The 16,482-nt window shown below is 36.9% G+C and overlaps 1 protein-coding gene across 1 annotated transcript in view; it reads right to left on the bottom strand.

Annotated features, from left to right (window-relative positions):
- Positions 1-14,059: 14,059 nt before the first annotated feature.
- Positions 14,060-16,482, bottom strand: part of LOC131067995 (alpha-1,4 glucan phosphorylase L isozyme, chloroplastic/amyloplastic) — a 94,458-nt gene continuing 92,035 nt past the window's right edge. Inside the window, exons 12-15 of the mRNA XM_058003178.2 lie at positions 15,417-15,493; positions 15,113-15,299; positions 14,626-14,826; positions 14,060-14,488 (exon numbers count right to left, since the gene is read on the bottom strand). Coding sequence (XP_057859161.2) covers positions 14,372-14,488; positions 14,626-14,826; positions 15,113-15,299; positions 15,417-15,493 — 582 coding nt within the window. The 3' untranslated portion in view covers positions 14,060-14,371. The remainder of the gene's footprint in view (positions 14,489-14,625; positions 14,827-15,112; positions 15,300-15,416; positions 15,494-16,482) is intronic.

Here is a 16,482-nt window from a genome sequence, read left to right on the forward strand (position 1 = left end):
ATATTGTGTAAAATGATCATTTGTGTGGGTTAACGTTTCAAGGTGACGATCTTGTAAATGGTTAACCAAAGTGTCAAGATAGACTACTTAAATGTGTGTCCTGATTGTGCGGAGATCTTGACTCTTGTTATTACTGGATGTGTAATAACGAAACCATATCATGATAGACTACTTAATTGTGTGTCCCGACTGTGCGGAGATCATGATATTCAAGTCTATACTCATGATGACACTACATTAACTTGTATGTCCCGAAGTGCGGATGTCATGATAGAATTTTTTGATTAATACTCACTCGCTAAGAGGGAGTGTTAAGATATAGCTTCATTCGTATATATATATATATATATATATATATATATTAATATATATATATATATATATATTATATATATATTGATACTTTATTATAATGAAGAAGTTGTAATAAATGTTATTATCATTATTATTAATATAGTAATGATAATATTATAATGCATGATAAATATTACATTATATTATATTATCATTACTATATTAATAATATAGTAATGGTAATATTAATACATTATCAAAATGAATGATGAAATGCATTGCCGACACTGCTGTATATATTACCAACTGCCGACACTACTGTATACATTGCCGACTGCTATTTGTGTCAGCTTACATTAAACAGTCTCCATGTTAATGTAAGCAATTGTTGTTAACAGTCACTTACATTAACATAGCGACTATATACTATATACACTGTTTCATTGTTATGCGATGTTTCATTTGAGAGTCACGATCCTTGGGAAGTGATCGATCATAATTATATATATATATATATTGTGTGCAGTGAGGGTTCGAATACAATCAGTTAAAAAGTTCATTGCTATTCTCCCCTCACTGCATACAATATTATATGCTTCAAATTAAAACAGAGATACACATATATATATCAGCATTAAATAAATAACAGTACTGAATATATTAACGGTGAAAATATTCCCAAAGATCTGATTTCTTAACAAAAAGGAAAATTTGGAATCTTTTCCTACTTTTGTGGAGAAACAGCTGCTTAATAATTGAAAATAGGCTGCAGGAAAAAAGAAGGGGCTTAAAATAAGCAGCCACTTCTTATTAAAAAAAGGGACACATGGCTTCGCCATTTTTTTCTCCTCCTTTTTATTTGCCTTTAATTTTGCCTAAAAAATTTATATTTTTAAAAATTTCATATAGAAATATCATTTAAGAGGACTGCTAAAAAATAAGCAACAAATTGGATTAACCATGGGGCCACTGGCTCCACAAATTGTTGCTAAAAATGTTGAGCAGCAACTGCTAACCAAAATAAGCTAAGCAACTACATTACCCTAAGTGATGAAATTTTAGGTTTGTGAAAGATGGTAGAGTATACTAGAAAACATAAGTTGTGTGAAACAGTGGGAGACCCATTTGTTGCATACAGTGAAACAATGCGACTATGTTAGAGGAAACTAGTGCGTAATAATGTGAATATCAATATATCTCATATTACACTATTTTAGCACAATAACGTCGTTAGCGCAACTTCCAAACTGTCTATCTCTTGTCATGATTTACAATGTGACTGAAGGTGCAACTATAGGTGTATGTTTGTCAGAACAATGAAGCTTTAGATGCATGCTTTGTGTGGTTAAGCTAACGAAGCAGCCTCTTCCATTTCATTCCAATCGAGGAGTTTTCTCTACGTCTCTCTTATTTTTCTCCAGTGATTTCTATATGATTTATGTTCATGTGTTGGTTCATTATTTGTATAAATTTGCATTTTGCAATTATTAATGATAGATGAGATTTAATTTTCATTCATTCGGTTGCTTTGTCTTCCTTGTTTTCAATCTACAAGTTTCTCTTCTTTTTCTAGTTAGTTCATTCAGTTGCTTTGTCTTCCCTATTTTCAATCTGCAAGTTTCTCTTCTTTTTCTAGTTAGTACTTTTTGTTTAGCAAGATCACCAACAAAATTTCACACATGCCTTTTTGTATATAAAGGCATACCCTTATGCATGTTGGGTTGTATTGTTTTATGTCTCCAGTAGGTGCTATCTATATTGTGATCATTCAAAAATTATAGATTGTAGTACTAAAAATATTTTTCATTAAAGATGAAGGAATTTGACATTTTATCTTGTATATAAATGTAAATGTAAGAGATAGATCAAATAAGTCAAATTTTATAGTTAATAAAATAAAAAAAATGAGTAAAATTTTATTTCATTTCTCAAATATTATCAATATTTTCCTCTTGTTTAAAATATGAGTCTTTTGATTTTTTTAAAGGACATTGATCTATTAAAATAAGTATCAAATGTTATTGAATAAACTCTACTTTCAAAAGGCTTTGTGATTTTGACTATACGAGTTTTATAATTCTAAGGATAATAGGATCTAATTTTGAATTAAATGGATTATAAAATTTGATATATATGTTATATATCACCTAATAATAAAATATTTGGCCCTCATAGTCCTATGCTATGCGAATATTTTAAGAAAGAAAAAAATATGAAACATTCTTGAAAACATCACCTATAAAAATGAATGGTTAGAATTCCTTAATTGGCCTTGATGAATTGATTTTAAAATAATAGAGAAGGAACACTAGATACATAGCACAAATGGCCTTTCACATGTGTCGATTCAACATAAATATGTTATTTGTGAAGTTGTATATGTCTTCTAGTATAACCCTTAAAAATGATTAGTATATTCTAACTTGCTTTGAGACCATGTTAGAAATTAGAAAAATATGATACTAATCATTATAAACAAGATATAAAATAAATGCATTAATGATCATACATCATAAATTAACACATTACACAAGATATGCATGGGAAAATCCTTTCAAGTAAAAAACCCCATAAAGCATCATTTTATTAAAACACTTACAAATGTAGTTTAGCATAAAATAGGCTAGAACCTTGGGACACTCCTCCAATACTTCTACATGGCCAATAATATCTCTTGTGCATAGTGATACAACTCACCATAAAGCTCCAAATTCACATTCCTCTCAAATGAGAGAGAACCTCCTTAAATATAGGAGGAAGGGTGACTTCACTAGTCACACCATTTCAATAACTCCCATTCACAAATAATTAATAATCTAATAGTTATTTGATTATAATTATTTCAAATGGGATATTCTTATAAGGCATATAATATATAAGATTTAATAACCTTATATTAAAACATTATTGTAGCATCGTAAATTGTAACTAGTCCAATTTACACCTCATGTTTGTGCTCCTATTTTAGCATATCTTATTTTCATCCCTCCTAGGCCCATTTTAGCCCCATTTTACTCCTACCCTAATGTCACCTATTGACACCACTGGGCGAACCCTGTCTAGAAGGTTGTCACCCCCTATTTCCTTATTGGCTAGTCCTGATTTTGGAGGACCAGGGTGTGGAGCGCATTGGTCCTAGAACAAGGCGCCCCAAAACGCTCTGGTCAGACTCTTAATGCGGACCCAATTTGAAATGAGGTAGACACTCCCCCTCCCAAATAGATTTTGGTCCTCGTGGCTACATTTGACCTTTGGAGGTCGGCCTAATTGGTAAATTACCTAGGGAACCCTATATAAAGAAATCCTATCAATTCATTAGGACAATGAGACGTTTTTAGAGTTTTTGGTTGATTAATATGTTTTTCTCATTTGAATCCTCTAACATAATGTTTCATTGGTGTGTTTAAGTTGTTTGTGTCTTTTTTTGCAGATTCCAGACTTTTGAGCATACATTTTTGGCACCCACCATGGGGCCACCCATAAATTTCTAACAATTCTAGGGCATAAATGCAATAATATGGTTAACATTCTTGCATACCATAAGCATCTTTATCATATCAACTTCATATTAGTATCGGTATTCATATCTGGGGCATCATATCGAAAATTGACAACTTCTGAGCATACACTAACAATGCGAATAAGACCTTATACATATAGGATTTTGTTGATATAAATTGAGCATGTGACTTGGATAGTCAAAGGTCCACTGGTGGTTATGTATTTACTTTGTTTGGCTCTATCATGAGTTGGATGATGAAGAGGTAGCCCACAATTGCTTTATCCACCACCGAAATAAAGTAAATGACAATTACTCACGTCTCGAAGATGACAACATGGTTACAAGCACTGGGTACAAATATTGGTTTTGATTGCAAGACTATTCAAATTGGTTAAGAGCCAAACTGCAATCTATTTAGTAAAGAATCCTAATTCTATGTATCATGCTTTGATTAAGAATGTGAACTTTCTATATCACTTTATTCACAAAAAGATTGCAAATAAACAAATTGAGTTGATGAAGGTTGAGACTTAAGAGAAAGTTGTAGATTATCTTACCAAGCTTGTGAGCATGGAAAAATTTACTTGGTGCAAGGAAGCCACAAGCGTCTTTCTTATACTTCATTGATTATGTTACTCCTATGGGTGTTCTTACAATGTTAAATGTCAAATAATACAATATTATTATTAAGATACCATCTATCTTGTAAATCCTATATATTTAATTATTCCATGTCATCATTTGTTTAATCACTTGTAAGGGATGTGAGGCCCACCAATAATGAAACATTATTTAATTATTATATTTATGAGGTTATAAGATCAAGCACAGTTAGCTGATTTTTGGGGTTACAATGACAAACTAAGAGAATATAGTATTATTAGTCTATGACAACCTGTAAGAATATCCCTGTAATGTCCCCACTTTAGCAGTTGACCAAGTGTATGTGCGTTAGCCTAGCTCTACATGGTCCTGAGGGCTAACGAAGGGTTTAAGGGGATCCTGGAGTGTTTTGGCCTAAACATTTCCAGTTTGGGCCAAAAGGGAGTTGATTTACTTAGTTTCAAGCATACTTACTATTTTTAGTAAGTTAGCAGGACACAACGGATGTGAGTTTTGGTGATTGGATTCGATACTCCTCGGTGAGAGCTTTCCGCCGACCTATCACTCGCGCTATTCGGAGTCCGATTGCTAATATATTTTAATGCCTGAAGTGTTATTAAAGTAACATTTAATTTAATTGTAAAATATTAAAGTGTTACTTTAATATTTATTTTATGGGGATGTGTGCAAATCAAAGGGGCACCCAAGGGAGATATAAGTGAATATTTTAATATGTTTTATATTGCACATCTTTTATCCCGCATTGCTCAAGTGAGTTGGGTCGACCCTTGGAGACAGAATAAAAAGAAGTTTTTGTGGCTTCATTCAACATGTTGAATATGAGAAGAAATTGATGTGTGAGTTGCAGATCCGTTCTTGGCATTAGAGGATGTCTATCCTCTCTTGTGACATTCTAGACATCATTCCCTTGGGGTTTGGCCTTTGGAATCCATTGCTATCAGCTTCATTAACAGGCAGATTGGGTGCATCTTCAGCTATAGGCAGATTTGGTGTTTTGCTCATACCTTCTCCACTTCTTGACCAATGCTTATGCCATTCTGAAGGGATGATTTTATGAAGATATTGGACTGATTGAAGACTAATTAATACTGTAGCAGCACTGTAGTGCAGCAATATTCACGTACTGTAGCACAGCACTATTCACGCTACTGTAGTGCGGCACTATTCACGCTACTGTAGTGCGGCACTATTCACGTTACTGTAGCACAACACTATTCATGTTATTGTAGCAGCAAGATGGGAAGTCATTGCTGGAATATTATGTCAAAAATGCTGGAGTATTTAGTGAGTTGAAAAATCTGCTATGTATTTGATTTTAATAATTCTGGAAATAATATCATATCAGCAGTAGTTCAATCTTCATGTTGCATATTATTGTAATTTCCTTCTAGTTCATGTTATGTGATTTCAAATCTATGCAAAGACTTAAAAACAAACAAACATTTCATTTCCGAAGCTATAAGGGGATTTAAACATTAAACAGAAAAATAAGGAGTTGGATGCAAACTGTTTGACTAAATTCCTATCAGTAGTTGGTTTAGTTTTTGGGCATTCTAGGGTGTCCATTACAGTGGTATCAGAGCTTGTTTTTCCTGCCATCCTATGAGGGTCTCATGCATCCAGCACATTAGTATTACTTGAGGAGAAATAGGTCAAACACAAACCTACAGAATTCACCAGAGATTGAAGAGGAGGGTGACCCTTTTTCAGCACCAGCCATGGGTGACAGAGATGGGGAAAGGGGAGAACCTAGCACTAGGGAGATGCTCAGTGATCTTGCGAGGGGTCAGAGGGAACTCCAGGCTACATTGCAGCAGATGGCTATAGCATTTACACAACATTTGACGAGAGCAGATCAAGGCAATAATGCCAACCAAGGTAATAATGGCAACCAAGGTAATAATACCAATCAAGGTAATAATGCTAATCAGGGAGGTGGACAGGGTAATGGAGGTAATGGAGATGCATCGGTTAACAGGGGAACTAGGACATATGTTAGAGCAGGTTCTTCTACTACGAGACCACTCATGCCACAGTTTCCTCCGAGACAGAATGACCAAAATAATGTTGGTCCTACACAGCAAGAGATTCAAGATATGATTATGGATGATTGGAGGGACTCTAGCCCTGAGTTACAGGCTGAGATGACATTCAGGGAATATATGGATGTTAGACACAAGAATATGCCCATGAGAGGAAACTGACAACAGAATTATGAGATGAGGAAGAAGTTGGGAAAGTTGTCTATTCCATACTATGATGGTACAGGGAAGGCTTTAGCACGGACATGGGTCCAGAAATTAGATACTTATTTCCAGCTTAATCCCATGCTTGAGGAGGATGCGATTAAGTATGTTGCATTGCACTTGGATGGGAGTGCACACGAGTGGTGGCACCATGGTATGGTCACATTGGGCCATAATTAGATAGACACATATGCAGAGTTCACTGAGAGGTTGATTGACAGGTTTGATACGAAGGATCCAGAACTCCATTTCAAGGAGTTAGCTCAGTTGAGACAGTGGGGTCCTATCGACAGAGACATCTCAGATTTCCAGAGACTATCAGTGTTGGTTATAGACATTTCGGAGAGGAGGTTGATTGTACTATTTGTGGATGGATTGTCAGAGCCTCTGCGTGGTTGGGTGAAGGGACATGATCCCCTCACATTGCAGGATGTCATTCGGAAGGCGAGAGATCTTGCACCTTCCGCTTCTAGGAGTAAGTTAACTCCTAAGGATCCACACTTCAAGAAGGATAAGGATAATAAACCTCTACATAGGGATTCTCAGCATCAAAAAAAAGAATCAAAGAGGTTAGACAATGAGACACTGAACGAGTTGAGGCGGAAAACTATGTTTTCAATGTAGGGAACCGTGGGATTTATCTCACAAGTGTCCTCTAAAGGCTAAGGCCAACCAGATGGAGTACTTCTCTCCTGAGGAGTCACAGTCAAAGGGTGAGGAGCAGCAGTCAAAGTCTGATGGTGAGAGCAGTGCCACTGAGGAGGGTTCAGGGAATGAGAAGTCCCTAGCTAGATTGACAGGTGCTCAAAAGGCAATTACTTTTAAGGTGCGTGGCACCATACAGGGACAGAAGGTGGTTGCTTTGCTGGACACTGGGGCCACACATAATTTCATAGATTCACAGTTAGTGGCTAGGAGAGGGTGGAAAACTGAACAACATTCAGGATTTCGAGTCATGGTAGCTAGTGGTCACAAGTTACTATGCACACAAAAGATTACAAATCTTCGCATTAGATTGGGAGATGGTTATGAGCTTCAGAATGAGTTCTATATTGTGGACATGGGTGATTATGATGTTATCTTAGGGATGACTTGGATGGCATCGTTGAGAGAGTTTACTCTCAACATGGAGAGAGTAGAGATGAGGTTCCAGCATGAGGGCAGGACCGTGGTACTCAGAGGATTATCAGATGGCAGTTGTAGGGTAGTTTCTTTGAGGAGGATGGAGAGGTTGTTCAGACATGATGATGTTGAGTGGGCAGCGGAGTGCTTGATTATGCCAGCATCACCAGAGCCACAGGTTAAGAGTCATCCGCCTGATATGCAGGACATCCTTGATAGACATGCCAAGGTATTTGGCAGTATTCCATATGGCGTTCCTCCAGATAGGGGGATAGAGCACATCATTGAGTTAGAAGAGGGGGCTAAGCCCATTATGATCACGCCCTATCATCATCCAAAAAAACACAAGGATGAGATAGAGAAAGCCATCAAGGAGTTGTTGGAGATGGGGCACATTAGGCCAAGCAAAAGCCCTTTTGCTTCAACAATTGTTTTGGTTAAGAAGAAGGATGGAACAATGCGCATGTGCATTGACTACAGGGCCTTGAACAAGAAAACCACTAAGAACAAGTACCCCATTCCGAGGATAGATGAGCCGATAGATGAGCTACATGGGGCATGCTTCTTCACAAAGATAGATTTGAGATCAAGGTATCATTAGATCAGTATGAGGGCAGAGGACATTGAGAAGACAGCTTTTCGGTGTCACTATGGTCATTTTGAGTTTCTGGTTATGCCATTTGGGCTAACCAATGCTCCTGCTACTTTTCAGAGTTGCATGAACTAGGTGTTCAGGCGACATTTGAGGAGATTCGTTTTGATTTTCTTTGACGATATTTTGGTCTTTAGCAAAACATGGGAGGAGCATTTGCAGCATCTTGAGGAGGTGCTATCTATCTTGGAGAGAGAGTCATTGTATGCTAAGGAGTCTAAGTGTGAGTTCGGGATGACAGAGCTTTTGTACCTTGGTCATATTATCAATGCAAAGGGAGTTCGAATGGATCCTGAAAAGATTAGAGCTATTGTTGATTGGCCCACGCCTACGAACCTTACTCAGCTTAAGGGGTTCTTTGGCTTATGTGGTTTTTATAGGAGCTTTGTTAAGGGGTTTTCTCAGACAGCTGCTCCTTTGACATATCTTACTAAGAAGGGGGCCTTCATGTGGACAGGGGCAACACAGAGGTGTTTTGAGCATTTCAAGCAGGTGATGTCTTCATGTCCAGTTCTAGCTCTACCAAACTTCACGAAGCCTTTTGAGCTTCATTGTGATGCATCAGGTGATGGGATTGGAGCAGTATCGATGTAGGAGAAACACCACATCGCTTTTGAGAGTAGGAAGCTCCAAGGTGTGGAGAGGAGCTATTCTATTTATGATCGTGAGATGTTGGCCATCATGCATGCCTTGGCCAAATTCTGATCCTACTTGGTTGGAGGGAAGTTTGTGATCAAGAAGGATCACAACAGCATAAAGTATTTCATGAGCCAGCGAGACTTGAATGACAAGCAGCAGAAGTGGGTCACTAAATTGCAGGCTTATGACTTTGACATTGAGTTTGTCAAAGGGAAGAAGAATGTAGTAGCTGATGCCTTATCCAGAAGACCTCACATTTGTGCTCTTGCAGAGATTACAGGAGATTGGAGGGATAAGATTATGGCAAAGTATGTCGGAGATACTTGGGCTTCTGGTTTGATTTCAAGTACTATACAGGATGATCGCTATGAGGTGATAGATGGATTGATCAAATTTCAGGATAGGGTTTATTTGATTCTGTCATCACAGTTGAGAGAGGCGATATTGAGGGTATTTCATGATGCGCCTATAGCCAGGCATCCAAGGGTCTTCAAGACCTACAGGCAAATCCGAGAGCGGTTTTCATGGAGAGGGCTCAAGGATGATGTTCAGAGGTATGTCAGGAAGTGTGCAGTTTGTCAGCAGAATAAAGGAGAGCACACGTTTCCTGCAGGTTTACTACAGCCCTTGCCCATTCTGGACAGGAAATGGGAAAGCATTTCTATGGACTTCATCACTGGTTTACCATGAGTGCAGGGAAGAGATTGCATTTATGTGGTGGTAGACAGATTGATGAAGTTTGCTCACTTCTTTGCTATTTCTTCTTCTTACACAGCAACTCAGGTGGCAGATTTGTTCTTCAGAGAGATTTTTAGGTTGCATGGGCTACCGAGATTTATTGTTAGTGACAAGGATAGCAAGTTCATGAGTGTCTTTTGGTAGGAGTTGTTCAGGCTGTGCGGTATAGATCTTACACCTAGTACGAGCTACCATCCTCAGACAGATGGGCAGACAGAGATAGTAAATAAATGGGTGGAAGGTTATTTACGAAACTATGTGACTACACAGCAGAGAGTTTGGGTCAAGTGGTTACACATGGGGGAGTATTGTTACAATACCACATATCACATGACCATCAGGATGACTCCATTTATGGCATTGTATGGGTATGAAGCACCAAGCTTCATGGATTTGGCTTTGGGGGACAACAGAGTGCCCAAAGCCAAGGATCTGTTGTAGGATAGTCAGGATATCCTAAGAGCGCTCAAGGAGAATATACAGCAAGCTCAAAATCAGCAAAAGTTGTATACTAACCAACATAGGGTAGAGCGCAGTTTCAAGGTGGGGGACATGGTGTATTTGAGGCTACAGCCATATAGGCAGTCATCCCTCAAGAGGAGCGGAGTAGAGAAGTTGAAGCCTAGATTTTATGGTCCCTATAGGGTGATTCGCAAAGTGGGTGAAGTCGCCTATGAGCTTGAGCTTCCAGAAGGCAGTCAGGTTCACAATGTATTTCATGTGTCTAGGCTTAAGAAAGCCATTGGTCAGAGTGTAGTACCTTCTGCAGATTTACCCCCTTTGGATGAGGAGGGGAAGCTTGTGTTAGTACCTGAGGCTATTCTGGACACCAGAGAGAGGAAACTCAGAAACAGGATAGTGAAGGAGTATTTGTTCAGATGGAGAGACCTGTCGGAGGAAGATGCTACATGGGAGAATGAGCAAGTGATACAGCAGGTTGGACTGAGATTGCTTGAGGACAAGCAATTTCAAGGGGGGCGGACTGTAATGTCCCCACTTTAGCAGTTGACCAAGTGTATGTGCGTTAGCCTAACTCTACATGGTCCCGAGGGCTAACGAAGGGTTTAAGGGGATCCTGGAGTGTTTTGGCCTAGTCATTTCCAGTTTGGGCCAAAACGGAGTTGATTTACTTAGTTTCGGGCGCACTTACTATTTTTAGTAAGTCAGCAGGACACAACGGAGGCGAGTTTTGGTGATTGGATTCAATACTCCTCGGCGAGAGCTTTCCGACGACCTATCACTCACGCTATTCGGAGTCCGACTGCTAATATATTTTAATGCCTGAAGTGTTATTAAAGTAACATTTAATTTAATTGTAAAATATTAAAGTGATACTTTAATATTTATTTTATGGGGATGTGTGCAAATCAAAGGGGCACCCAAGGGAGACATAAGTGAATATTTTAATATGTTTTATATTGCACATCTTTTATCCCACATTGTTCAAGTGAGTTGGGTCGACCTTTGGAGAAAGAATAAAAGGAAGCTTTTGTGGCTTCATTCAACATGTTGAATATGAGAAGAAATTGATGTGTGAGTTGTAGATACGTTTTTGGCATTAGAGGACGTCTATCCTCTCTTGTGACATTCTAGACGTCATTCCCTTGGGGTTTGGCCTTTGAAATCCATTGCTATCAGCTTCATTAACAGGCAGATTGGGTGCATCTCCAACTACAAGCAGATTTGGTGTTTTGCTCATACCTTCTCCACTTCTTGACCAATGCTTATGCCATTCTGAAGGAATGATTTTATGAAGATATTGGACTGATTGAAGACATTAATACTATAGCAGCACTGTAGCGCAGCACTATTCACGCTACTGTAGCGCAGCACTATTCATGTTACTGTAGCAGCAAGATGGGAAGTCATTGCTGAAATATTTTGTCAAAAATGCTGGAGTATTTAGTGAGTTGAAAAATCTGCTATGTATTTGATTTTAATAATTCTAGAAATAATATCATATCAGCAGTAGTTCAATCTTCATGTTGCATATTATTGTAATTTCCTTCTAGTTCATGTTATGTGATTTCAAATCTATGCAAAGACTTAAAAACAAACAAACATTTCATTTCCAAAGCTATAAGGGGATTTAAACATTAAACGGAGAAATAAAGAGTTGGATGCAAATTGTTTGACTAAATTCCTATCAGCAGTTGGTTTAGTTTTTGGGCATTCTAGGGTGTCCATTACAATCCCCCAATTTATAGGGATTGCATGACAAACTAGATGCCTAACTTAAGTGGGATTATTTTTAGTCAGATACAAAAAAAATTGTAAAAGATGTTAAAATAAAGTAAGAGACTATATTTAGCATGCAAGGATTGTATGGATTTTTACCATGGTATTTTGGATCCTTGTGTTGACCCGTAGTAAAACTTTATGGTGGTATTTTGAGCCTCCACGAGTCTATATTGAAGGCTTGAGATGGAGACATAATGAGAAGTTGCACAAACACGATGGAAGGAAGTGAATGTATTGTGATCTTTTATCAAGCTAATACAAATGTGACCTCTTTTCTTGTGGATTTTTTTTACTTGGAAGGGATTTTCTCCACGTAAATATTGTGTTGTTTGAATCTCCTATGTTACTGATTTAAATCTCCATTGGTATCATATAAGTTAAAAATTTCAAATTTGCAAAATATTTTCATATTTCCATATTGTATTAATTTTCCTTCATTTTCTAACAAATCTCATATAGAGACCACTTAAATGTAGGTTGTGTACATTGATTCTGAATCTTAAGGATGCTCTTTTCAAAGCCAAGTTTCTTAATTTTAGGCATTAAAGCTTGTCTCATGCAATTTTATTAAAGAAATTATCCTCGACAAAATCTTAAGATATTCATATTTTTAGAGAAGATTTACATATTTTATCTTAGTCAAGAATGAAATAAAATATGAGACAAAGAATTGGTGCAATGCATGTAAACTATGTTGGGATTAAGGTGTCTCAACCTTTGAGTCCTAGCATTAATTATTTTAGTATTATTTGATTAATATGGTGTATATTTAATAATATCATAAGTGCTAACTTTAATATGAAGCCATATCACTTTGTGGGATCAAAGAAGTTATTCCTACAAGTATAGTGAGGAAAGCACACAAGAGTGCCACTTGTCACCTAGGCGCTTCATGGGAGAATTGTAGCTTGTGCCTACTCCTAGGAAGTGCAACATAGTGCCACTTATCAGTTGGGTGCTCTTTTGGAGAAATAGTTTTGTTAAAACTTCTTTGAGTTGCATAGTGGTGACATGTGTCAAGGGAGTTGCATGGTGGTGACATGTGTCAAGGTGCTTGCAAGAGATCTATGGCTTATTCCCTACTTGGTAGGAAGTTGGCATCCACTTGAAGATTTAAGTTTGAAAAATAATATTTATGCAATAGTTATGCAAAAAGAGTTAACGGCTTGTTCCCTATTTGGTAGGAAGATGGCATCCACTTGGAGATTTAAGTTTGAAAATTAATATTTATGCAAGAGTTATGCAAAAAAGGTTTCTAATTACATGTTGAAGACATTGAATGTGGACACCTTTGAAAAGCTACTACTTTTTGCATTGTAAACTCCATAAATACAAGTGTTGCTAGAGGAGTTGTAAGAGAGAGGAGTTCATTTTCAGAGGAGATTTTCTCTAGGATGGAGCAGGATGTAAATCCCCATGTAAAGGCCTAGAACATGAATATTGTATTGTAGTTGTACTTCTTTGTTACTAAATGATACAATGGCTCTCTAGTTTTTTAGTGTGGGGTTATTTTACTCGAAAGTGCTTTCTCTACATACATTTGTGTGTTCTATCTTCTATCTTATGTCTTTTTGTTTTATAATTATGCAATTGTAAATCTAAACGTATGCATGTTGTTGAAATTGCTTGATTTGGCAAAGATCTAAAATTGAAATCACTCTCCTCTAAAGTTTAATCGTGAGAAATAGATTGTGCCTGATTCCACTTTATGACATAGTAGTCTGTGTTTATACAAGCATATTGTCATTTGTTTGTGAAGAAACAATAGATACTGGATGCGCATACTGATCTCAGATGGTCATTCTGGGATGCCCCATTTCCTTCAAACTACTTAGAAAGATATTGAAACAAAACCTACATATTTGAAAAATAGGCATCAATTTGTCATGAGTACTTGTACACTTCAATGCTACTATCCAATGCACCATTTGAGACGAATAGCTTAACATTTCTGGTTGCATTAATAAGATTCATAAAAAATGTCAAGTGCTTCCGAAGAAATGAAAAACAGGATAATTGCATATTAACAATAAGATTTATTTTATAACTAGTATAAATCTAAGAGCTCCCTTTATTCACAAGTCTAATTACATGTTTATTTCTTTGCTAAACCTGCAGTAATTCTGGAGGAGCAGCATTGCATTGGAGTCAATAAAACCATGCAATGCTTTGAAAACACCTAGCATCTGATAACTTCAGCAATTGCTAGACTATTCACATGTCGTAAGCCTCATTTAGGTTGGCACAAAAGTACTAGTCTTTGGTGTCATTGACTATATTGGACAAGAAAACTTAAGAAAAAAAAGGGAGTTTCTAGCTTATTTTGACTGGCTTGATCTCCCATATATCCTTCGCATATTCATGTATAGTTCTGTCACTGCTGAATTTGTATGAACCAGCTGTATTAAGGATGGACATCTTTGTCCATTTCTGCATGAAATAGGCACATGTCATACAGAGTCAAGCAACACATCTTCACTCAATTCAGGTTCCTCAAATTATCCTATGGAAAGATTATTTAACTGTATAAGTGATGGAAAGAAGTTAGGCACAGAATTTCATTTTACCTCTTGATCCTTGTATGCTTCATCCACTTTTTCTTGACATTCAATATATTCTGGAAAGTCCTTGCCAACAAGAAAATAGTCACCACGGCCATAGCCCTCATTCCCTTCAAGAGAGCCAAGCAAAGACCCGTAGTCATATTTTCCAAACACCCCGCTCCTAATGAAATCTTTGGCCTCTTCAAATCTTGGATCTGGCTTGAACTGCATTAACAGATTCATTAAATATCTAAATTCCAGTCAATTACAGAAGCATATCAACCTTGAGGAACACAAATATCGTACTCACTCAACAGTGTCTTTGGAAAAGAAAAAAAATCACATTTAAGTGCCCAAAAATCCAGCAAAGTTTTCCTTACTTTAGAGTTTAAAACATGAACAAATATTGAAGAAACGTGAATGTGAGTTAGAATCAAAAGTAAAATTTAAATGCATTACATTACTTAGTTGAATAAACTTTGAAGGCTCGAGGAGCTGGAAGAACATATACCTTGTCCTCTGCTCTCTCTTTTCTCAACCCAGCAATTTCATGAGCCTTCGCACCAAACAGAAAGAAGTTTTCTTCTCCAACTTCTTCACGTATTTCAACATTGGCACCATCCAATGTCCCAATTAAGACACATCCATTCATAGAAAATTTCATGTTACTGGTTCCACTGGCTTCCATTCCAGCAGTACTGTAAAATGTTTAAAAAAATAGTCAAGATCTTTATTTGCTGAAAATAAATCATGGGTTATGAGAAGCTTACATGCAGTACAAAAATGGCAGAAAAAATGTATTTAACTCAATATACCTGATGTGTTGGGAGAGTTCACTAGCAGGAATTAGCATTTCTGCAACACTTACATTGTAATCTGGTACAAAAATAACCTGAAATAAGAAATGAAATTTAATTTATGATCTACTTTCCAAATCAGTTAGAAATTGTTGTAGCATGGAGAATGCAGGAAAACCATTTTTAAAAACTACCCCAATCCAACAACATCACAACAAAATGGCAACTTAATGTCAATCATAGATGCAAACATACACCTTTTATTGTTTTAATCTCCAAAAGTACAGACAGCCAGTAGAATCAGACATTTCCATCATGACAGAACCAACCTTTGTTATAGATGGCAAAAAAATGGTGTTAAAATTGTTTTGTAAGCCAAGTAAGCACATTGTCAAGGATGTTTATCTTTAAGACAACAATTCCTTAGAACACTGAGATCCTTTCCATATTAGGGCAATTCCATGACAAGTAGTTTGAGGTGTGTTGACCAAACCACTTTTGGAGTTGGGCCAATAAAGAAACAAAGAGAATATAATTGCAAAGTGGGGTATTATCAACTAAACTTTGTAGCATAACCAGAACGTCAAAGCTTCCAAACCATAGTTACCACTTACCAGGTCCAAAAAAATTGATTTGTTCAAGAGATCAAAACAAGTTGGAAATCCAGAAGTTTCAGAATTAAAATTGCAAAATTTCTATAGGAATTGAAAATTCTGGACTGAATTGGACAAACTTAGCTGGTCCAAAAAATCCAGATCTAGACAGATTTGAAACAAATGTGTTCAATTCAGAAAGCATGATCCAAACATCAAATTATTCCTAGAAATTGGTAAGCATGAACTGTGCAATGGTAAAAGATGCAGGAATCAAGCAGTCTGGATGTAATCCTCCTTATAATTCTTCGGATTTTTAAATATTCAATCAACTATAGACTTGAAAAGAGTCAGACACTGGTAAAGACATTGATAAATGAACCAAACAGGTGGTGCCATAAAGCAGGTGGAATAAAGACTTCAATTATTCTTATAAATGAAATCAAGAAATAAATGATCCAGATACATCAGATAAAGGGGCACAGTTAAAG

This window comes from Cryptomeria japonica, chromosome 6 (genome assembly GCF_030272615.1).
Source record: "Cryptomeria japonica chromosome 6, Sugi_1.0, whole genome shotgun sequence".
NCBI classification, from domain to species: domain Eukaryota; kingdom Viridiplantae; phylum Streptophyta; class Pinopsida; order Cupressales; family Cupressaceae; genus Cryptomeria; species Cryptomeria japonica.